Genomic DNA, 24,421 nt, shown 5'->3' on the forward strand with positions numbered 1-24,421 from the left:
GGGATTAGCTTAGGTGCAGACCTAGAGGTGCTCTAATCTACTCCTGAGCACCAACAAATCAGTCCCAGCCTACAGCCCTGGAACTGCTTGTAATAGATGTTAGGAAGATGGAGGAGTAAGGCCTTGAGATCACCCACAGCATCAGACAGGTAAAACACCACTTGGGAGAGACATTAAAGGCCTGCAGCAGAGCTGCACGATGGCAGAGGCTGCAAGGGATGCATCAGGGAGCCAGTCCCACAGGCAATGATGAGAGCTACAGGCAGGTGTGCATGTGATGGGAGCATTCCTCCCCTCAGGCCAACCAGATCTCAGCCATCAGGTTTGTTTCAGTTGCCACAGCGTGTCATGGTGAAGGATATTAGGTTTGAACCACAATTCACAGCGGTGTAGGACGTGGTCGTCACCATCCCTGCCTGATTAGATCTGTCAGAATCCATCAGCAGGAACTTTGCCTGGGAACCCTCTCTCCAGCTGCACATTTAGCAACAGGAGATTGATGACAGCAGATTAAAAAAGAGGGTAAAAAAGAAAGACAAAAGCATGTTTGCACACTGCAGGACCACCCTCCTTCTCCTGCACATCATACTTCACTCACCACCTTTATTTCAGTGTCTGTCTTAATTAATAAGACTAAATGGAAAAGCCTCTATGCTAATCCAAGGTCTGCCTCGAGGGGCTGAGGAGGATGCCCAAAATGTAATTTGCTTCCTTTAGAAGACATTAGAAACAGCCACACAGACACATGGCCTTCCATGGTCCCACCACAAACCCTACCACCCACCAGAGAGCAATGGATGAAGATCTGGTGGATGCCAGGAGATCCCTCAGAGTCCAGGGCAGCCTGCAGGTAGAGAGGGGAGTGTGAGCATCAGCAGGGCTCCCAGAGTGGGCAGGGAGCAAGGCAGGGCTGATCCCCTCCCCAGTGCCCAGGGCAGGGTGAGCCCCACTGGTCTTTGGGGGATCCCTCAGCCTGACTCACTTCACACCCAGCAGTGAGAGCGATGCCAGCCCGAGGAGAGGTGAGCATTACCCACAGCCTCACCCAAAATACAAGCCAAGACTCTCCTTGGACTACACACACAAGGGCCAAAGCACCAATTTTTCAGCCAATAAGCAGCAGCAGAAGCAAACCTCTGCAAATGTGACTCTTGGAAAAAGAATCAAGCTGGAGGTTTTTGGAGGCAGAGCTCACTGGAGAGGCAAATCTGGGGATTTCTAAGCAGGAAAACAGTCAGTGGTTCTATTTTTGCCATTTCATCCAAACAGGCTTCTCCAGACATATTAGTGAAAAGTGGGGATCATAGCAAAGACTGAGCTTTCCATGTTTCTCCAAGTTTTTCTCCTGATGGAAGGAGCACTGCAGAGCTGGAACACTGCCTGAATGCTTGCCCGAGGGCAAGGAACTTGCTTCCAGCATTTGGACTAATTCATATTAGAAGATTCTCATTTGACTTCAGCAATATTCACCTCCATCTATCCAAAACCAAACTGGGTGTAAAGAAATGCAAATGACATCAAAACTCCTGAGGGCCTGCCCTGCCACAGGAGAGCATTCCCAAGAATAAAGCTCCGAGCAGGAGCTGGCATTTTGGGATCATCTGCAGACCCAGAGGGTGAAACACTGTCTGACTGTGGGCAGGCTGCAGGATGTGCCAGTGCTCCAGCCTCCTCATCTGTAAAATGGGGACAACAGCAGCTACCTGCCTCCCACTGTGCCACACAGTTAATTAATGTTCCTTTGAGTTGTGAAGATTAAAAGCAGCATAAAACCACAAAATAGCAGTTTATTATTATTATGAATGAAACCTCCACTCGTTCCATCAGTGCCCCTTAAAGCAGTGCTGCTGCAGACACTGTGAACTGCTCCCAGCAGTTCCACTGCTGCTGGCATTCACAGGGGTTTGACTGTAGACTTCCAAGTTAGAGCTTTGAACATCCTGGGGAAGAAGAAAGAGAGAGGGAACAAACAGACAGAGAGAAATTTCCACCACCTTTTGTGCTTCGCTCTTGGAGATGATGGTCCCACAATGCTCCCACCCTCCTGGGGGCTGGAACAAAACAAACCACAGACAGCAGCATCTCTTCACCTCCTGTTCACTCCCCGTTTCACCTGCACAGGCTGGGATATCCTGGCAGGGGAATGGCAGAACAGCTTGTACTGTGAGGGCACAGAAACACCAAACTGGGATCACACTGCTTTAGGAAGAGTTTAAGAGATTGTCTCTATTTTTAACAGGTGGGAGAGGTGTAGCACAAGAAGCAAACCAGAGGCAGAGCAATGTGGCCTAATTATGCAGAGGCATGGACAGACCCCTTGTTCCAGCTGTTCCCAGATGTTGGCACCAACCAAATCATGTCCTGTCCTCCCAGGGGCACTGCAGGGAGGGGCCACAGGAGCCCTCCTCACTCATCCCCTCACCCTGGGGCTCTCTGGCCCCTCCAAACCCTCACTTACCCTTATCCAATGCCATAAGCATCCAGCCTGGAGGAGCAGCTGTCCAGTGCCCATCAGAACCCCTGAGCCAATCCCCAGTCCCTGTCCCAGTCCCATTCTCAGTCCCTGTCCTGCTACAGGTGGTTTTGAGTTGGCAAAACCAGATTTACACACAGGAAAAGGAAGTTCAGATCCTGGTTCAAGTACTTCAGGCAAGTCTCCTTTTTCCACCTACATTCCCTGCATTATTTAACAGCGAACCAGCACTAATTCCTGGGCTGTCCCTTGCACACCTTCAACCTGCACCCCCCCGAGGTAGAACCCCCTCCTTTGATGCTTCTGCAGCACCTGGCATTCTGCTTTGCTGACCCTCAGCCAGTCTCTCCATGCCCTGGCACTGCAGTCCTGACCTGGCAGAGCAGCCTGTGGCTCTCCATGCCCCCAGCACTGCCACTCACCCTCTCCAGACCCTTCCAGCATGCCTGGCTGAAGGACTGAGATGCCTGCAGCACACAGTGGCTGTGCTCCTCCCGACACGCACCTTTCATGTTTAATTCAGCAGCTGCTTTAGTTAATCTATTTTTTAATAATTCATCCCTTCCATCTTAATTTTGGTAGTTGTTGAAAATCCCTAATAAAACATTTAGGGGCTCTTTTACTGGAGCAATGGCATGATTTACTTGATGGAATCCAGTCTTTGATGTCCTATCTTAATTCCCTCCCTCCCACCGTGCCTCAATCCTGTTTATCACTGTGCCGGAGGTAAGAGGTTCTTGTCGAGTTTTGTAGCACTTGAGACGCTTGGTCAGCGTTAATAATTCAACTGCCCCACACAGCTTAGACAAATTTTGTAGCAAAACAGCCTCTTCCTTTTATTAACAGCTCCCTCTGCCACCATGGACAGGGGAATGGGCTGGGATGCAGAGGAGAGGGACCAGGCTGAGCATCCCAACCTGGCAGAAGCACCAGGAAAACTTCACAGGTGCCAACTGCATTGTTGGGAGAATATACACCCTTTTACAAGGCTTGTATTTCATCCTCTACAGCCAGAATGGGGAAACATGCTGGGTTTCTGCATCTGTAATTGGGGAAGAACAGATGGTGGAGGCACAGTTGGAAGTAATACGGCCATTAAAATAATCTATACAGCTTGTAATTCCCCCTCATGTGGAGGCAGAGGAGGACCTGCCTCTGCCCAAGTGCCACCCAGGCTGCAGGAAGGGTGGGCACAGGTTTATTTCTGTTGTTGGGATCTTTTGGTGGGTTTTGGTGGGTTTTACTATTTCCCTTCACCTGGGATTCTCCTCTTGAGGTGATCTGAGGAGTCAAAAGCTGAGCCAGGGCTGCTTCCACTGGGTAGTGTTTAACTCCCATGTGCCATGTGGAGCACTTTTTCTGCCCATATCACCCACTTAGAGCAACTTCTAGCTTTATACATGTCTTAATGATAGAAAAAGAGCAGGGGAAAGCCCCAAGCACTTCAGGGAGATCAGGGCATCTCAACGGTTAAGTTTCAAATGGGGAAGATGTGAGAAAGAATTATGGAAAAACCCTTCTGTTGACTGATGAAAATCGAAACCTCTCAGGGGAACACACAGGCTTTGCCATCCCCTCTGTCACCTACAGGTCCTGAGGGTGAGAAAATGTAAAATAGGAGCAGGAGAGTTGCCCAAAAAAGCCCAAATGTACAGCTAATATATGGAATTTTATGTCCTTGTTCTGCATGATGTAGGTCATGGTTTCAGAGACCTCTATGCCCTCCAAACACCCCAAGCACCACTTTGCTTGGTACCTCTTGATGGATGAAGGTTTTCCTCTAGGGTTTGATTACTGCTTTGTGGCCAATTGCTTTTCCACACAGTCGTACTATGGAAAAGGTCCTACTTCAATACAAAATTGAGAAAATTGGTGAAATCTTAAAAAAAATCACACTGGAAGGTGTAATCCCCTCCTGCCCAGACCCAGAGGCACCCACGTCCTGATTAATGGGGGGAAAAAGGAAAGGGAATTGCAGCAGCATTCCCTGGCCCTGAACCCAAGCACCCCAGGTCCTTTGGGCACCCTGCTTCCCTACAAGACCTCCCCAGGCAGGACAGAATGACTTTCTCAGGTCAAAACCTCTCTGTTGGGCTTAAAATTTTCCTTGTACTCACAGAAGCAAATCCAAATCCAACCTCTCCAAATCCTTACTCTGTGCCTGGAACACAAGGGAGCCAGCAGGACGTTACCTTGGCAGCTGGCTTTGCTTTATGGAACTGTAAATATATTTTTTTTAATGGGCTGGCAGCAAGAAAGAAGTGTTTCCAGGCTCAACAACATCCAAAATTAACTGCAATTCATTTCAGAAGGGGCAAAGGGGTGGAGAAAGGGGGAACGCAAGCCTGAAACCCGCAGAATATAAAAGCCTTGAAAGAAATTGCCAAAAATCCCCTGCATCGCTGCCTTCTGGCTCTGGGAAAGAGATTAAAAACCTGAGCAGCATCAGGCTGAAGCAGACGTCACGGAGGTCACCCCGGGCCATGCTCATGCTCACAGAAGACTCTTCCTCCTTATTATTTTCCAGCCTTTGCCAGCACAAAGCTGGCCCTGCTCCTCCCCTCTCCTGGCACACCTGAACCCAGCAGGTGCTGCTGCCTCGTGTGGCCAGGGATTCCCACCTCTGCAGGGTCCCTGGGGATTTCTGACTTCACCATCAGCATTTCACCCTTCTCCTCGTGCCATTTCTCCTGGTGTGCCTTCGTTAGTCCTGGTGCAGCTCTCTGGCACCTAATTTGAGTGACCCTTTAGTGACTAATTTAATTACCCCGGCCCACAAACTGACAGACAGCTGTTAAAAATGGTTATTGCATTATTAATACGCTCCAGTAATTTCCCATTAAAACTATACTGTTAATAATTTTTTCCCCTGTATTTCTTCCCTCTTAATTAGTCTATTTAAAACTTTGAAGGAATATTCTTTTTATGGTAAATGGGAGCGTCGAGCAAATTACATTTTTGATTGAATACTTCTGTGATAGGCCAGCAAATAAGACCGTTGAGTTGTTAATTATTGTCAGAGTTTCACACGATGCCTGCTAATGAGGCAGTCAATCTTCCCTGCCATTCCCAGAATATTAATGGAAGCCATTGGTATTGATGTTGTCACCAGGAAAGGTAGGAACTCCTCCTGCCTGGGGGACTCCAGGGGGGATCTGCACTGGGAGGGGACACTGAGGGGACCAGAGACCTTGGGATGGGGTCAGGCAAGAGGGCTTGAAGCTGGTGGAAGCTCTGGAAGCTCTTGGATGTGCCAATGGCAGCTTGTGCAGCTCATGGACCCAGCGGGGGGTTGGCACATTCCCACAGGGGTCAATCCCATCCACAGGCACACCCAGGCAGCACAAGTGACATGGGGGGACACTTCCTGCCAGACATGCTGGTCCCTGTCCCCTCCCTCCATGACTACCTCTTGATTTTGAAGAATATCAGATTGACCCCTTATCTTTCTGTTATAATACTTTTTTTTCCCCTTTTTTAAGGAAAGGAAAATACCTGATCTATCTGGACTTCAGCAGATAACCTCACAGAGCTGTGCATGGAAGTTATGAGTAATGTGGATAAGGACTGACATGAAGCCACGAGGTGGCCCAGAGACTGTACAAAAACAGCCTTTGAGTTGTGCTGGGAGATGTGACAGGGAGCTTTTTGTACCATTTCTCAAGCCTTTCAGGCCCTGATCCTGTTTGATTTTCACGCTAATGATCTCACTGGAGAATGGAGGAGTTTGGCAGCAAAGTCTGTCTGTGTTGAAGTCAGAGGGATTATTTTCCCCACGAGGCTCCCACTGCCCAGCTCAGAGATCAAGAGCAGGGTGGGGCAGTGCCCAGTGCCATCCTCAGTGCCAAAGCCATCTCCTGCTAACAGCATCTTGGCCAAGCCAGAGGGAATCCCACCAAAACAGATTTTGTCACAGGATAACTGAGACTGAGGCCCCCCACCCCAGAGCAGTGTCTGTGACCCGTGTTCTGGCTGTCCCATTAATTCCATCCCCCTGGGTGGGCAGGGATCTACAATTCCCTGAGTTCCTTGGCACACATGTGCCATTGAAAGATGCCCAGGAGTCCTGCTCCTGCATGCAAAGCAGGGATGAGCAGCACAGACCCTGCTCCCCTTGGGCTGTGGAGGCTGTCCCTGTGGCAGAGCCCTCCCTCAGGTGTGGCCTCCTCTGCCTTCAGTGGCCACACCACCCTCAGCTCATCCACCTGAGAACTGTGGGGCTGACTTTGCCAGGACTGTGCAGCTCTGAGTCCAAGCAGAGCCCTGGATTTCCTAAATAGGTCACCCAGCCCTTGCTGTTGGGTTTTATTTCAGTGGCTTTGCTCTGAGGCAGTGCCTGACCCAAGACCTGCAGGACTGATGCTGAATGCAGACGCTGTGCTGGCCCTTCAAACCAGCTCAGCTCCCTCTGAGCTGCTCCAGCCTTCCCAGCCCAAACCTCTCCCAGCCCTGCTCCCACCGGGAAAGCCAGGACAGACAGGATGAACCTTGCACAACTCACAGTCCATTTTAGCAGGTGACCTGCTGTCACAGCTGCTGCCAGAGGTCAGAGCTCAGGGACATCACTGTGGGCTTTGCACAGCCAAACCCACTCCCTCCCCAAAAATGAGATTGTTTGGGCTATTCTGGGAATGCTCTGCCTGACCTGGTGATTCAGGGAGAGATGTGTGTGTGAGGAGAGGTGGTAGGAGTATCTGTGGCAAGGCTCCCAACTCTCTGAGTGCCCTGTCACCCACAGCTGCACAGCTGGAATGACACCAAGAGACAGGGGCAGATGGAGGACAATGCCCAGCCTCCACAGGAGCAGCCTCCCATCCCTCCCATTCCGAGGCAGGATTTTCTGTGGTTTCTTTTCCACCCTGGAAAGCAGCAGATCTGCACTGCAGCTCCCCAGTTACAGGTGGTGTCCCCCCACCCAGCTACCCCTGCTGCTTCCAAGTCCATCTGCTGCCCACTTGTGCTTTTTTTAAGCAAGCCAGGTGCTATTTTTACTGCAGTGAAGTTTTCCATACTAAACACTCCTTTTCTTTTCCCTTTATATAAAGCAAGCTTCAATAATTCCTCAGGGTCCACTTCCAAGCTGGTATTTTATGATTCTGTAAAAAGAGGAGGTTTCCATTTATAATGAATTGCCTGTGATGCAGCATATCCCAATTTTACCAGGAAGAAGGGACCCTGTAACCCTCCTGAGCTCCCAGTGAGATGCCATGAAAAGCCCTTCAGGTCATTAGCATTGCCAATGCTATTCCTCTATCAGTTATCAGCTGTGTTCAGGCAAGAATTACAGCTTTTACCTCCCAAAAAGTCATTTTACTTCCCTAGTCTGGTACTGAGGTGAATCAAAACAAACCCAGGAGTTCTCCTTCCCCTTGGACCCAGCTCCCAGCACCCAGGCAGGAGAGTGGGAGGGGTTGGCTGAGATTTGCCTGTGGTCACACCAGGCAGGAATGATCTGCTCCTCCCTGAAGTCCTTGAGAAGTTCCTGCAGGGAAGAGAAGCAGCCAGGTCTCCCAACACACGCAGTGCTGAATCCTTGGCTCAGGTAAGCAGGGGGCCATCCCTGTCCCCAGAGCTGTCCTTCCCTCAGGAGCCAGCAGGAATGGGGAGTGTGAGCCACCGTGGGCAGGGGGGATGGACAAGATGATCTGTGAGGTTCCTTCCATCCCAAACCATTCTGTGCTTCTATGAGTCCATCAGCTGATGAGCTGTTTATCTATTCAATCACACCTTTATCATAACACTTTTAAAACTCCTCAACTTTGGCCCCAGAGAACCCAAAGTCCAAACCCCCAGTCAGAATTAACACCTCCAGCTCTGGCCTGTCTGTGTTTGATACACACTGATTAAAAAAAAAAAAAAATTAAAAAAGAAAGGAAATGGGGACTGAAGAGAATGAAGAGACTTCTCTCTGCAAAAGCTCAGTGCATATTTACACAGCATCCTGCCTTAATGCTCAGCTGCTTCATTTGTGTCACTCTAAGCCCTGAGCAGAAGCTGGGAAGTATTAGCTGGGGTTTAATTGTGTGCTGCTGGGTTCTGCACAGCTCCCCATGAGCTGCTGCTGGGAGAGAGCCCCGTGGCAGGGCTGGGGTGGATGTGGGAGGCAGGGACAGGGGACAGTCACCAGCCAGGAGGGAGAGCAGCAGCAGGGGACACTCCCCAGCCTGGGACAGACAGAGGACAGCTCTGCCTTGCACATAAAGTGAAAAATCAGTTTGCATGCAGCTACCCAGCCCTGTGGCACCTGGGATGAACTCTGCTCTGCACTGCTCAGGCCTCCTGTTTGCAGGAGGCAGGAGTGGGTTCTTCCCCAGAACTCATCCAGCTGCTGAGCCAACACTCCTGAACGTGTCCCAGGGCAACTGGGGGCTCTTCATCCCCTGCAGACCTCCCCTGCAGCCTGCTCCATGTGAGCCCCTTCTGTTCCCTCTGCTGGAGGTGGAACAGGCACTGGATAGGTCACACACAGACTGTGGTCCATCCCCATCCCTCTTCCCAGCCCTGCCAGCCCAGCCTGCACTCAGATCAGCCCTGCTGAGTCCAGCCCTGAGCGTGGCACAGCCTGTGGCAGTGGGTCCCCAACTGCACCCATCTAACTTTTGATAAAAGGCACTTGGTTGCAGTCAATAGCATCTCATAATACCAAAAACACCGCAGGAAACATCAAGAGCTGAATTGATTATGGCACAGTAATTCTTCAGGCAGTGAAAGCAGGGCAATTCCCAAGATGGGATTATTTTTTTGCAAGGCTTCACCTAATTTTCTTGATGTTATTTTCCCCCCGCTCACTCCCCAGCCCTCCTTCCAAACCTCTCCAGCTTTGTACTGCTCTTTGATTTAGTCCCTGAAAACAATATTTTGCTTAACACAGTTAAGTTTCCCAGCAAAGAGCCTGGGAAAGCATCATCACCCCCCAGATTGCCAGAACTAAAACATGTGCAGCAGGAAAAAGTCAAAGATTTTGCTTTTGGCTCTGCAGTCAGCAGCCCACTTTGGGGAGATTGGAAAAAGTCCTGACAAGAACTCAAAACACCTAAACCAGAAAAGGAGACCAAATGCACAGACCAAAAGGGGAATGATACAAAATCTGTGCAGAGTGGAGGCAAAGGGCAGTGGATTTTCAGTCTGATCCAGCCTTTACAAAGCATGAAAAGGTTTTGCGAGCCAGTGGGCAAGGCCACACAGGACACACCATTCCTGCCCTGGCAACACTGGAATTGCCTGTAAGCCATGAATTGAACTTCTCCTTGCTTCTTAACTCACTTTGAGCTAATTTTGCTCCTTTGCCTGGAGTTGAGAGGGCCAGGGAGGGTCTGCAGAGCATCCCTCTTACATCTGGAAAATGTGGAATGAGAAGGAGCAGCACTGCATGAACAAAGTTACTCTGAGCTGCCTGGAAAGTGCTGCACTGAAGCCACAAAGGGCATTTTTTCTTAATAAATCACCCCAAGACCTGGAGTGGAGAAAATCTCTGGAGGGCAGCAGCCAGAGCAGCAGGGCACTGCACTGAGGAGTGGAAACACCACCCTGGCTCTGCTGCTGAGGAGCAGGAGCAGAAACTAATTAACTTCACTTGTCTTCATGGAGCACAGCCGTCCTGGGTCACTGGTTGTGCCCAGCCCTGGCTGCCCTGGGGTGAAAATCAAACAGGAGCTTTGCCCCTTGGCCTGAGCTGCCGTCCCTCATCCCTCCACAGTGAGACCATGTTCCCCTGCAGCAGCACGTGCATCCCCTTTTTGCCTTTAGCAATTAATAAATCCCCATAAAAATCAACCTGGAGGTCTCTCTTCCATATCGAAAAAGGGAGTCTGGGACTCTCCCTGAGCTCCCAGCCCTTTCCAAGCCTGCAAGGGACAGTATCTTCTTGCAGTGCCCTAAAAAGAAGGACAAAGCTGCCCTGCTTGTGTCCATCTCCATTCCTGTCATCTCCACAGAGGTGGTTTTTCCTCCCTGGCTGTGGAGCCTGTCACAGGTTCCTGGCACACTCCCAGGAACATTTTGGCTCCACTGAATTTTATTAGTTTTGTCCTTTGGCTGAAGTGATCTAGCAATCGTTACAGGAAATCAAAACAGGAAAGGAAGAGTAGATCCCATCCACATCAGGTGGGGTTTAGACAACTGAAATCTGATCAGAACTGGTTTTTTGATAGTGCCAGTTCTTTCCACTGAGCTGTATTAAGAAATAAGTGAAGAAAAGGCATTTTCCAGTATCACTGCCCCACCCAGGCATCCTCCCAGCACCCCTTCTGGGCCAGGTTAGGAGCTGCCTGGTCCTTCCTCCTGCAATCCTTCTAGTCCCTTTCTCAGTCAGGAAATGCAAACAAAAGCAAAGGTAATAAAACTCAAATAGGGGTAAAAAATTGTAATTCAGGAAAAATAGTACAGAGAGGCTGTATAAAGACAGAGGCCAAGGGGCTGTGCTTTGAGCAGGCAGCTACAAAGCACACTCCAGCCGCTGCTTAACAGAAAGCAAAGGCAGTGACATAAAAACAAATAACAACATCAAACAGGGAGGGAAAAACACCTTTCAACACAGGAACCCAAGGTCTGATTTTGCTACCTTGCATCACCCTTTCTGCTAAGCATTCACAGTGTGTTAGATCCTGGCCTCCCCCTCCAAACCCTCAGCAGCACTGCTTGTCTCAGCCCTGGCAGGATCCTGCTCCCCACAGATCCCCCACAGACGGGTGGATGGACACACAGCTACGACAGCAGATCCATGTGGAGCATGTGGAGAAGCTACAGAGCCCAGTGACAGACCCTTCTCTGTGGTAGGAGATCCCAGAGACATCAAAGGGAATCATTCTGGGTGTGAGACAGCGTTTGCAGATTTGGCAAGTGTGGGGTATTTTTAATTGTCTCAATAAACATATAAACAAAATCTGTTCACTCACTGGGGTTTTTTCCCCTCCTGGGCTCTGCAGCACCATGGACAAGAGGAACTGCAATCAGTCAGCTGCCAAACTTGTAGCTGGTGCTCCCTGTGAAGGATTTGCCCACGAGCCAGGCCCAAATTTACATCCCCTGTCCCTAAGAGGTTTGATCATTTTCTGTGCAGTTTTACAGCACAGCATTGAGACCTCAAAATGCAGTGAGTTCACACAGCAGAGCACAGAGAGTGAAGCTCAGCATTATTGCAGCAGGAGTTACTAAAAGCCTGGACTGAGGGAATGCTGAAATGTTCCCTGGATTCTGGGCATGAAGGATGCCAAGGCTGCTGATGGACCAGGAAGAGACAGGTTGAGGGCAGTAAAATTCCTGCACTGCCCCAGAGGCTTGATCCACATTTCAGTTCTGACCAACCCTAGATCCTTCCTGGGTGATTTCAGCTCCAATTTTTTGGGGGGAGGTTCCCCTCTATCTCCATCACACCTCTCCCCTATTTCTCTTATTTTGCTGCTCACAGCCCTCCGTGGCTGCTGCAAGATTACATCTCCATTTAGTCACCCCGTGGCGAAGTGAGACGTACCTGACTCTTCTAACCTGCTCTCATAAATCACAGAGGGAGGCAGGGAGGAGGAAAAATCCTGGTAAGCAGCCAGGACGAAGCTCAGCTGACAGCTGCAGGGCAGGGGCTGATGGCTGCCTCTCTGTAAAGCATCTGTCCCTGCTCTCCAGGGGATGAGGCCAAAGGCTGCCTCTATTCCAAAAGATGCTTCTCCACCACTTTCTGAGAGACACCACAACACCCCATTCTCATGGGGTGATAAGAAACACAGGGCAGAGCCCAGGGACATTATCTGTGGGGACAGGGTGTCTTTGTGATGTGCACAGTACTGAATTGTCCTCTCTGCAGAAATTACTAAGTTGTGCCTGATCATGCAATGATCAATTTGCTCCATCATGCAAAGCTGTCCATTCATCATGGCCATGACTGCAGCCACTCACACCTTTTTATTGCCCCCAATGGAGCAGGGGACTCTGCAGGAGAGCCACAGACCCCTGATCAGGAACAGCCTGGAAAAGGGGCTCCCCTTCTGCCCCAGGCTCCTGGCCGAGGGTACCCATGGCACTGAGCACCCCAAAATCACAGTCTGCTTTGTTCCAGGGGGGTAGCAGAAAGAAAATAAGGGAAAAAAGGTCAAGTTCCCATGGTATCCCCTGCACAAATGGTGCAAGAAGAGCTGGCAGGGTGCCCTCCGCCTGCTTGCCATATCCCACCCCACCTCAAGGACCTCCTGACCTTGAGGGATGCTCACCTGCAGCTGCACCCATTCATCTGTGCTCCTGCAGAACAGGAAGGAGGTTAAGGCACAGACAGATGAGTTTTGCTGCTGCAAACAGCAGGGACAGCAAAGCTGTTTCCACACTCTCCAGATACCCTTTGCCTTTCTCATCCACTTCATTTTTCATCCTCCTCCACTCCCAGGGAGCCTCACACCACAGTGATCACCACGGACTTGCAAAATCACAAGTGCCCAAATCACTGCAAAGCCCCTTCAAAATACCACTCAAAATGCCTGTAAGGCTGGGGCAGCAGTGAGGCTGCAAGAGCACAGCATGGCTGAGCTGGTGAATGCCATGGGCAGGGAGAAAAAGCCTTGCTCCCATCCTTGACAGAAGACAGGACTCATGAGGGCACAGAGAGGGGGAGCAGAGTGTTCTGCCTCAGAGAGAATTGAAAATAAAAAAAAAAAATAACAAACAAATAAAGGAAAAGTAGAAATAAAAAATCCAGTTGATTGTACTTTGGCAAAGAATTCAGAGAGCAAAGGGGCACACTTGGGAGCAAAACGAAGATAAATCGACAGCGAGTTCAAGAGAATTCATTCTGCTGCTGAACACTTGTCTCTCCATCAGGACATCTCAAAGGCTTGTCAAGCGAAGGCAAGGCTTTTATTTGTTTCTATGGTTGCCATAACGATAGAGCTGTATGTCATGTCAGGCAGCAGCTGAGGCTCGTGCCTCTGATTTATAGCTGCTCAACAGAAATTATCAACTTTTCTGCAGAGCGGTGGCACAGTGAACCATGACCACTGGGCCTCTGCCAGTGCTGTGCTCTGCCCCCAGGGCCAGCTCTCCTCTTGGTCCCCCACAGCTGTGTGTGCCCCAAGGGATGCTTTTATTATCCCCTGCAGAGATGTTTTTATTACCCCCTGCAGGATATTTTTATTATCCCTTGCAGGGATGATTTTATTATCCCTGCAGGGATGCTCGGTGCTGGGGCAGCAGGACCTGGGGGCTGTGGCTGTGGGTCCTCCCCATACACTGCCACAACTACAGCATTTCCTGACCCACAGGACAAGCTCTACCTTCCAAAGGCTCAAGCAGAGATGGCAAGGTGCCCAGGGAAGGCCAGCAGAAGGACTGAACACCTAGCAGTAATTTGTTTAACAAAATGTTATAGACTACTGTGTTTAACACCAGATAATGGGAGAAATGCAGGTAAGAGAGAGTGATGGGAAGGGAAGCAAAGAGGGATCTTGAAAACAAGCAAAACAAGGTTGGGACTGGGATGTATTTCTTGTCCTGGCTGGGGATGTGCTGCCAGGACAGTCTGCCCAGCCTGGGACCCCAGGCTGTGAGGACAGCCCTGCAGCACTGCTGGCCAAGCTCATCTGAACAAAGACGTCATCATTAGTGTGGCTGTCACAGTCCCAGGCTGTGACTGATGCCATCTTTGTGTGCAGGATCAGACTCTGGGGTCGAGGAAGGGATGCTCAATATGGTCACTGATAAATTATATATGCAAGTTTCATTAACTCTAAGCACTCTCATTCCTAATTTATGATGCACAGCCAAGCACCAAGTTTTGCACACTGCTGTGTCCTGTCCCCTGAATCCCCTGGAGCATCCTGAGGGGGGATGTTTGCATGAAGCCTGTTGGCTCCTGTTTGCTGGAAGTTTCTCTAATGACTTGGCTGCAGCAGGGGAAGGTTTGGACCCTTCATTCCCATCCACCAAAGTACAGCTCGTTGCACTGCCCAGCAGTGAAACACACAGAGAACAGCATTGGAGGCAGCATTTCCCCAGAGAGATGCTGAAAGGCTGAGCCCCACCTGTCCCTCTGCATCTCAAGCATCTTCATAAAAACACAAGACCACATTTGAACCTTTAACCCGCTGAGTTGTAAAGACTTCATCACTTGTTTTCTCCAAAGCAGGCTTTCTGCCATTTCCCTCCATTAAACTGTTCAAGACAAGTGACCCCAGAGCCAAAGGTGTCAGACTAATGAAAGGTCTGCAGGAATGCAGCACGCTCGTTATTACAGACACAGAAGGAACACAGCACTGAGCCACCATCACAGTGACACAGGACAGCAAATGGGGCACGGCGGGTGCTGCAGCTGGTGGAACACAGCCCAGGGACTGCCGCGTAGCATGGAGATGGGACTGTATTAAAGCCCAAGCACTGCAGGTTCAGGAAGAGTTTCTTCATTGGAAAAAGGTTGTCAAGTATTGGAAGGGCCGCCCAGGGAGGTGATGAAATTCCCATCCCTGGAAATATTCAAAAAGTAACTGAGCTTGGCACGCAGTGCACTGGACTGGGGGACAAGGTGGGGATTGGTCACAGGCTGGATTCAGTCCTTGAGGTCTTTTCCAACCCAAACGATTCACCTGCAGGAGCTCCCTGCATGGAAGGACAGCAGTGCTGCCACAGTCCCAAAGCCAGGAAACCCCTTCAGGCAGAGGGAGGGATGGCTATGTTTGAACACCTACACCTTGGATCACCTGACGTGCTGGATCACCACCTGAACATCTGCACCACCAAAACTTCTCCCCTGAGAAGCTGCTTCTGTCAGCCCAGAGGTAAGGCAAAGAGGCTACAAGATAAGCAGCTCTGAAAGTACCTTTGTCATTGCATGAAAGCGCCCAAGAACCTCAGAAGAGGGTTCCACCCACCCCAGGGTGCTGAGGATCCCGAGCTTGCAGCTGCTCATTTGAGAAGTGCTTTAGTTCTAATGCAGAAATAATAGATTGATTTTCACTTCTCACTGTATCTGTGAAACCTTCCATAATTCAACATCAAATATTTATTATTGCGTTTATTAAAGTTTTAATAATTCAGCAACTCCTGTGTGTAAAATACAAGTGCCGTGAACTCACACCTCCCTTATTCTACCTGAGCCACTCCAATATTTATACCTAGAATTCTCAGTTCAGGTTCCCTTTATGAGGGGAGGAGGCAACAGCCTTGTGCCAAAACCTCCCCTCCTCCTGCCTGGCATTTATCCATCCCAACAGAGACTTTTCCACAAGGAGCAGTGCCCAGAGACAATTACTGCACTGGAGCAGAAAACAAGCTTCTGAGCCTCTACCTTCACTGAGGCACTTTTAATGAAGATGTGAGGAGGAAAGAAATAAATAATGTTCTCTTGGCACTTTGGCTTGGAAAATGTTAGCATAAACCCCTTCCTCTCTCAAATGAAAAGCAGAAGTTGTTGCAGACAAGAAAAACAAAGGCCCTAAAAGAGCCAAACTGTGATGGATATGTACCACTGTCTTTTTTCACAGGAAAGGGAATAAGCACTAATTAGCAACAAAAACACACACACTTGGAAGTGAGGACATCTTTTGGATGCCAGTCTTGGCTCTGCCATAGCTTTTGTAGGCACTTGCTTCAACTACAGCCCTGCCAAGAGGATGGGACAGAAGAATGGAAATCCATTCCTCATCACTTTGGGGAAAGACAAGACAGAAGGGGCGGGGGGACACAAGGATCCTGCTGGTGCCCAGGGAGATGATTCATAATACAACCAAGGATTTTCAAGTCAGGAAATTGTGTCTGGAGTCAACAGGAGAAAGCAGCAAGAAGGAAGGGAGGGAGGGAAGGAAGGAGGGAGAGAACCTGGAGTCCCCCTGGCACCCAACAGTCACATGCTCAATCTTAATTTAATAGGAGAGAGGGGAATGCACACTAAATACCTCCAGAATTAAACCCTTTTAATTTACATTTAAACCCTTGTAAACCAGACCAAAGAGGATAACCACCACCAAGGTGATCAGTAAAATGTCCAGGTATTCACTGAACTCCAAAAAGGAAAAAAAAAAAATCTAATTGTATAATTATTGGATGAGCAACATGTGATCAGCAAAATGTCCAGGCATTCACTGAACTCCAAAAATAAAATTAAAAAAAAAAATCTAATTGTATAATTATTGGATGAGCAACATGTCCTTTCACCCTTCATGAGCATCCCAGCAGATACCAGTGGCCAGGTGGATGTGATATAGGTATGAGTTTCCGAAAGATGACAGCCCCTCTATCCCATTAAATGCATCCATTTAAGCACTGCAATCAACATTACATTTAAGGCACTCTCAAAATGCCTTGCCACAAGTTCCTACCAATTCACCTGCCTGTACTGGCAGATTTCAGAGTTACACACTCAGGCCTGGCCTAGACGCATCAGCCCAAAGAGCCTGGAGAGCAATCACATCAGATTTCTTATTGGAAGGAAATTAATCAAACCTATTATCACAGAAATTACTGCATCCTCAATAACAATTTAAAGAGCAGTATAGGCATTCAAGCATGAAGAAAACGAGAAATCTGCTTCCTACCTGACATCTGCTGGATCCTCAGTCACCAGAACATCTGTCTTGCAGCTGGCAAGGGGATTGATGGAAAGCTCCACGGGGGGGACCACAAAGCTCTTACTGACTGGCAGCCACAGCCCTTGACCCAAACTGTAGGTGGACCTGGAAAAAGAACAATCATGTCACACAGGAGCAGAGTGTCCACAGGGAATGGTGGCCCTCCACTGCCTGCTTGGCAGGCAGAGCAGTGGTGGCACCATGAGATAAGTCAGTGATTTAGTCTTGTCCTGAAAGCCAGATGGGAGAGAAATGACTTGAGATGTGATAGGGGAACATGGAGATGGGAAAAAAATCTTCTTTTTATTCCAGGAGGAGTTTCTGTACATGCTGTTCTCACATTTGCTGAAGGGGCAAGAGAGGAACCCTTCTCTGCCTGCTAAAAATGGACAAATCTTTCAGGTCTGTGACAGACAAATGACACAATGACACTTGTCCCGTCACCAGCACAAGAATTACCTGGGATTGACCAAAAGGATGCATCCACTGGGAGGTCCTCGTGGCTCTCCCTTCCCAAATGTCCCAGCTGAACCCTCCTCTGACTCACCTGAGTATCTTCTCTGGCGCCTGCTCTCCCGTGACCAAGTCATATCCCCGCTCCAGCGTCGTGTAGGGCCAGGGCCTGGGAGGAGAGAGGGCACAAGCAGCTGAGCCCATCATGGGCTGGGCAAGAGGCACAGTGATCACTCAGGGGGAGGAAAACTGGGCTCCTCACCACCAGGGGAGCCGGGGCAGATCCCCCCAGGCCGGTGTCCCCACTCACCCCTCGCTGTGTCCCCAGTCGCTGCGCACGCACAGGTGCCGATGCACGGGGTCCGGCGCGTACCCTTCGTGGCAGCTGCACTCCCCTAGGACAGAGCAGGCAAGCATGAGATGGCTCTGGCCCAGAGGCATGGCAGTGACTGCACAGTCAGGCCCTCCTCCCCTGCTGCCCATCTCTGGTCCCTCCTGTGCCTCTGGAGCACTTTGGACTCCAGAAACCCCCAGGAGGTGTGGAGAAGATGTGGAAAGCTGTAAGAAACCCATGGTTGTTCTCAGGGAGGGGATTACATGATGCAGCACCCACAGGAGCTGGGGATGAGCTTTCATGATGCAGTGTTCCTGTGCAGTCCTGCAGCCAGGGGTTCACTCCTCAGCAGGGATCTTGACCTTCCAGTGTCCACCCTGTGCAATGCCCAAGGTGGGCCCCACAAACCCATCCCACATCCCCTTCCCAAATCTGCTCTGCCATCTGGCACCAGGACAAGGGAGCAGAGTTCCCTGCAGTGCAAACTCCCACTGAAAGATGCAGAACCCCCAGATTCCACCGTCCCCAGACAGTTCCCATGCTGTGTCCCCATCCCACAAGCAAGGGGCTCTCAACACTGCTCCCCTCCGCTCTCTGACAGCAGGAGAAGACACTTCCCACACCAGAAACCCAACTGCACTTGGCCCAAATTGATTCAGTGTTTGGTAGAAATACATAACCCGGAGCAAGAAACAGCAAAATCAAAAGATTAATTGGATTTGCACGTGGAGTTTCTGCTACAAGCTGCTGCCAGTGTTTCCCCCCACCCTCCCCTCCTCTCCCCATCGTGCCTGACGGTGCAGCAAAGCTGAGCTGTAAACACTGCTGAGGTGGGGACCCGGGGAGGATGCTGGGGAGGTGGGGACCCCCCTCACAGTGGCAATGCAGACTGGCAGCTACCTGCGTGCTCCTCCTTAAGCAAGTTCTTAAAATGCCTCACAAGGATTACAGTAAAGAGCTTTATTGTCAGGAGGAAGCGAGATGGGGATTCAACCACTGAGATTTTTTAGGAAGAGATGCCTGGGAAGGGAGAGGCAGCAAAAAAAGGAAAGAGTGGGGGGGAAAAAGAGACGGCTAATGATGTGCTAAAATGCAACAGCACCTTCATGAAATATTCACTGCCTCAAACGCGTCTAATATTAAAGATTAAATGTCCTGGGATTTGTCCTAGCGACTTCGAAGCACTGATTTATGATCTGTCAAAAGCTGCTAACCTCATGATTCATAACAGGAGCTGCAGGAACATTGCTGCTCCAAAGGGAAAGAGTTGGGAGAGAGATGGCAGCGCTTGGCCTTGCTCAGGCTCTGCTGTGCCGGGGGCTGGGGCGGTCTCAGTGCAGGAAAACACGGGTCCTAATGGCTCCATCAGTGATTTTAAAAAAAGAAAAGTTATTTTTTCCTTGGGTGCTTAGTACGCAAGTTTCCCCAGCCGTGCTGTGGATCATTAATTCCTGGCGCTTATTACATAACAAATATGTGCTCTGCAAATGAGAGACATCTCAAAGTGCTTGCGAAGCAGAGCTGGGAGTCTTGGGGCACTGGCTCACTCTGAGCTCCTGCCACAGAAATTAGAGCAAGTAAAGAAAAAACACCGACAGAGGTCAGCATGCCATGGCCCAAACGCCTCCCCCAAATCTATGGCTGGGGGTGCTGGGTGGTGAAGCCCCTTGCCACGGTGCAGGAGGGTTTATTTTGTCTGCTGGCTTGTTTACTACTCCGTCAGTTTGGCATCAGAAGGAGGAACTCTATCAACCAGGGGAAATATTGATTTTATCGACTCCAATCCTGGAGGTTCAGCAGCTACAGCCGGTGCTCAAGACTTTATTGGGAGGTTTATTGGGAGGTTTATTTCAGTAAGTGAGAGGGCAAGTGGTGGCACCAGCTGGGGAGGAGATCCAGGGCAGAAGAGAGTGGGGATCAGCTTCCCACAGATTTCCCAGCGTGATCTACACCCCTTTGGCAGAGTTTTGGAAATTGGATAGGAAGGCTCCCAGCACAGGATCAGCTGAGTGCTGCAGTGGGCTGGAATACAGAGGACTCCATCGCCTTGGGTCAGATGTTTTAGGATCTATTCCTCTGTCAAGAACCATGAACTGACAATTAATGGGGCTTCCAAAAAAATTCAGCAGAACCTGCTGTGCTCTTACAGGTTCTCAGGAGCTTTTGCCCTCTCCTCAACAGCATCCACCTTCCTTCTTTAGCCCCCCAAACTGCTCTGTTATTTCAGTCTGTCCCATTCCTTCCCAGAGACAATGCTGAGCCAGGGAGGATGCTGAGCCTGGCTAACCCCTATGGAATGAGAAACACCTGATAAAGTGCCTGGAGTGGGGGAACGGGGTTCCCATACCTCTATGCCCTCTTTAGGGTGGGTTTTTCAACATACTGATAGAATAAATCAAACCATCAAAAAGGCCAAAATAGTCTTTGTTCAAAGCAACTGCATCCGAGATGGACACAGTTATCCACTCAACCCTGCTGGTGCTGAGACAGGGAGGATGCTGACCCTGGCTAACCCCCATGGAATGAGAAACACCTGATAAAGTGTCTGGAGTGGGGGGAACAGGGTTCCCATATCTCTAAGCCCTCTTTAGGGTGGGTTTTTCAACATGCTGCTAAAATAAATCAAACCATCAAAAAGGCCAAAATAGTCTTTGTTCAAAGCAACTGCATCCGAGATGGACACAGTTATCCACTCAACCCTGCTGCTGATTTAGGATTCAAGCTGAGCTTGAAGCCAAAGTCAACCAAAGTAACCAAGTTTGACAAGTAACTGCACCTGGAGCTGGATGTAATTTCCACAGGTCCTGCACACGCCTCTGTGCAGCATTCAGCTGCTGCAGGAGCACAAATGAATCAGGATCTACCAACCCCCAGGACAAGAATCCTGCTCCCACTGCCTGCACCCTGCCCCTGGCATGCACGGTCCTTCCTCTGCCTTTGGATTCAGAAGCCACAAACCAGGTTGGATAATCCATGGCAATCATTCAGCTGTTACAGCCAAAGGAAGCATCACTGCTCACTCAGTATAAATGAGGGCAGGTCCCAGTGCTCAGCTCTGGAGGTCCAATATTGCATTTCCAGTGTGTTATTAAACAGGTGGAGGGTTTAGCTCTCTTTTTTTTTTATAGAAAAGCTGGAAGTTGCTGAACTATTCCTTCACTACACTCTCTACACTGCTGCTGCTGCTTCTGCTGGAATGGGGAATGGGGTCTCACACTGCACCCACACCCTCCCTGCCCATCCCCACGGGGCCTGGGAGGAGCAGAGCAGGGCTGCAGGGTGAACCATCAGCACGCCAGGGTAAGCCTGTTAGCCTCACTATGGAGAGAGTGATCCGTGGTGATAAGGCTGCAAGAGTCCCCCTAATCCACCCACCCAGTGCACAGCAGGAATGGAGGCTCCCAGAGCCCCTGTGCTCCCAGGGAAGCTGCTCTCTGCTGTCACTGGCACTTTTATTTAAGGAGCTGGAGGAGCTCTGGCAGTGGTGGAGCAAAGCTGTTGCTTTGCTGGTGTCCGTGATTCCCTCCTGGCAGCACGTCCAGGGCTGGCACTCACCCTTGTCCTGGAGGAATGCCCTGCTGTGCCAGGGCTGTGCCCCAGCTGCACAGGTACATGCTGGGGACGAGTCCAGACCCCAGCTGGGGTGGCAGCTGATCCCAAAGGCTGTGGGGCTACAAACACACACCTTCCCAGCTGTGTGAGCACTGCACATGCTCACACCCGTTTCAGGGCTGCCTCTCCCCCCCAAAGGGATACAGAGCTCAGCTCCAGTTTTTGTGTTCATTCCTCTCTGGACACACACATACCCCCTGCAGGGAACACACCAGCCCCAGCAGAGCATCCTCAGTGCCACTGAGCCTCAGAGCTGCAGCACCACGCTCCCAGTCTCCCAGTAAAACTCTCTGAAAACTCCTCTTCTATCCCTGACACCTGCTGCTCCTGCTCTTCAGGGATGGCACTTTCCAAACCTGAGCCTCTGCTTCATTCTGATGAGAAATGCAACTTCTCTAGAAGCAGTTTAGAACTCTAGGAACAAGACAAAAAAAGTGGCTCCTGCCCTGCCAACCTGGCACAGAGCATGGAGGGAAAACCTGGTGTGAATTTGACAGTTATCCCTCCTCTATCCCTGCTGCAAGTCACCCTCCTCACCCTCATCCATCACAGCACCTAAGTGCAAGCTTAACCTCCAAGGATTGTGCCTGAGTTTAAGCTCTGCACAGATTTAATTCTCATTATCATCTCCTCAGCTCCCACACTGCACCTCCAAGGAACACATGAGCTGATGCAAGGAAGCAGAGAGGTCCCGAGGGTGGCCTATGTGCCACAGCTGTCACCTTCTGGGCTGGGCACTGCCCCAGAGCTGGCCATGGGGGGGTGAGAAGCCCCTGCAGCACCGGTTGCATGGCCCAGTCACGGGATGGGTTCAGGAGCAGCTCCATACAGCAAAACCCATCCCTCTTCCCTCCCCCCTGTGCTCTTTAGACAAGCACAGAAAATGCCATTACAAGAACATTAGCAGCTGCAGGATTAAACACTCTAATGGCAGAAAATGAGAGTGCAAAGACAGCACAGATAACCTTAACTCGGCCCCTCGCAGGCACGAGTTTTGATTGCTGTTTATGTATAACACTTCAGCCTGGAGCTAAATTAGCTTGGGAGTTAACTGCCTCCTGCCCTGCTTGGTGCACCAGGCAAGCTGTGCCACCACAGGAAAAGGAATGGCATATTACATGGGTTTTGACCAAGTTATTAAACTCCATGCCTTAGAGAGACAGAACCTCGTCCTATAAAAGTCTAAGTCAATAAAGGCACCAGATCCTCCAACGGCGAAAATAGAAGACAGCACATGAACAAACAAATATTACTTGATGTGCACAGAACCTGCATGGTATTAAACTGAACTTTAGGAAGGGGTGGCTGTTTCCATAAACACAAATACACCCTTACCAAGGTTGGTCATCTCCTGATTTAAATGCTCAGCTCTGCAACCTCCAAATCCCCTTAACAGGCTGCCCTTAAAAAAATAGCTCTGTGTAAAATTACTTTCATCTGCCTCCTACCCACAACACACCCCTGTCCTACCCAGACAGCAGTACCATCTGTGGCTCTGGTGACAAACTGGCCTATTTGGATGATGATGGAAACCCTTTTTTTTTTTATCTCCTCCTGCCAATTTCCAGAAAAGCACCTTTGCTACTACATTTCATCTGGTTCTTTCAAGCTTGTGCTTACTGCTTTGGGAACGGGGGTGGGGGTTCCAATTGTGGATGCAATGAGAGAATTTTGATGAAGAAAAACCTGATTTATAGATGGGTAAAAAAAAAAAAAAATATCCAACACATTTGCACCTGCTAATCAAGGTAGCTATCCATCTCATTTATGCCACTGCTCCAGCAAGCCTGACAGCACAAAATCAGAGGCTGTTTCTTCCAGCATTTGGCCCTGAGGGACTGATTCTCCAGCAGGTCTCTTCAGCAATGCCCACAGAATGTGCAAGTGAATCGGTTTTGTGCATACAAAGCAGGTAATTGTGCTCACAAATCAGGATTTGCATATGCTGCTGGAAAGGGATGCACTCATCGAGCCTGGTGAGGGAGGCCAGCGAGGCAGCAAGCACTCCTGGAATTTACCCAGGGGTATCCCAGTGCGTGGCACCGGCACTGCTCCCACATCTCTTCAAAATATGGAGAGTGAGGAGAGCTGACAGCCAGTCCCACAAGACAACAAACCTTTCCTGCTCTGGTCTCAAACAGCACAGGCAGCACCTGCCAGGAGGATGGGGGATTTTGGCTGAACATCTCCAGCCAAGGAGCACATCCTGCCCCAGAGGGGTGCCTGTCCCATCTGATGTGGCAGCTGGGCATGGTCACTGTGTCACATCTCAGCAGCATCCATTTGTCTCTGGATCTGCAGTCAGACCAAGCAGCATGGCTGTTTCCAAGGCAGGAGGGATGAGGGAGATGACATTTTGCTCATGTGCAGATGTCAGTGCTCCCTCTGAAACGCTCTGATGAGCTGGGGCTTCACAACACAGGTTTCAAATTTGTCAGGGGGGCAGCAATCATTTAATTACAGACTGAGTCACACGACAGAGACGCAAGGGAAGGCAAATTAAGGTCAGGCAACAAAGTGGATTTTGGCATTTCCTAGTGTTTCAGCGTTTTCACTGGGAATTATTCTCCGCACTGAAGGAGTGCTGGGTGTCCAGAGTCACAAGTCAATACATTGTGCAGACAAATCCCATCCCAAACTCCAACCCAAAGAGTGTGCTGGGAGAGGTGAGAGCTTGAATGCCACCAGAGAGAGCATGTGTGACCTGGGGCTCTCTGTCCAAAGGTGTGCCAGGAGCCCATGGCACTGCCACCAAGGATAGGTCCTGCCCTCAGAGGTCTGTTTACACCCAAGGGAGCTTGGGACAAGGCTGGATCCACACTGCCATGGAGTGGCTCCAAGGGGAAGGCTAAAGGCAGATTAGCCATAAATGTGCTGGAGGACTTCAATGCTGGCTCTGCTGCTCTTCACAGGGGACACTTTGAAGGCTTTCAGCCTCCAGAGAGGACAAACTTCAGTCCATCATTCTCATGGATGCCCTGTCCAGCCTGAGAAGGCAGAGGACAGGGGAAT

At 50.1% G+C, this 24,421-nt stretch overlaps 1 protein-coding gene across 4 annotated transcripts in view; it reads right to left on the bottom strand.

Moving 5' to 3' along the window:
• Positions 1-24,421, bottom strand: part of ASTN2 (astrotactin 2) — a 323,200-nt gene that overhangs the window by 164,769 nt on the left and 134,010 nt on the right. For 3 of the 4 annotated variants that reach the window (XM_039720164.1, XM_039720165.1, XM_039720166.1), the window contains exons 8-10: positions 17,774-17,858; positions 17,558-17,632; positions 16,978-17,115 (exon numbers count right to left, since the gene is read on the bottom strand). In XM_039720164.1, the coding sequence (XP_039576098.1) occupies positions 16,978-17,115; positions 17,558-17,632; positions 17,774-17,858 (298 nt within the window). Of the gene's footprint in view, positions 1-16,977; positions 17,116-17,557; positions 17,633-17,773; positions 17,859-24,421 lie in introns of those variants that run through there. The other variant, XM_039720167.1, reaches the window with a different exon arrangement.

This window comes from Passer montanus, unplaced genomic scaffold (assembly GCF_014805655.1).
Source record: "Passer montanus isolate IOZ18808 unplaced genomic scaffold, ASM1480565v1 scaffold43, whole genome shotgun sequence".
Classification (NCBI taxonomy): domain Eukaryota; kingdom Metazoa; phylum Chordata; class Aves; order Passeriformes; family Passeridae; genus Passer; species Passer montanus.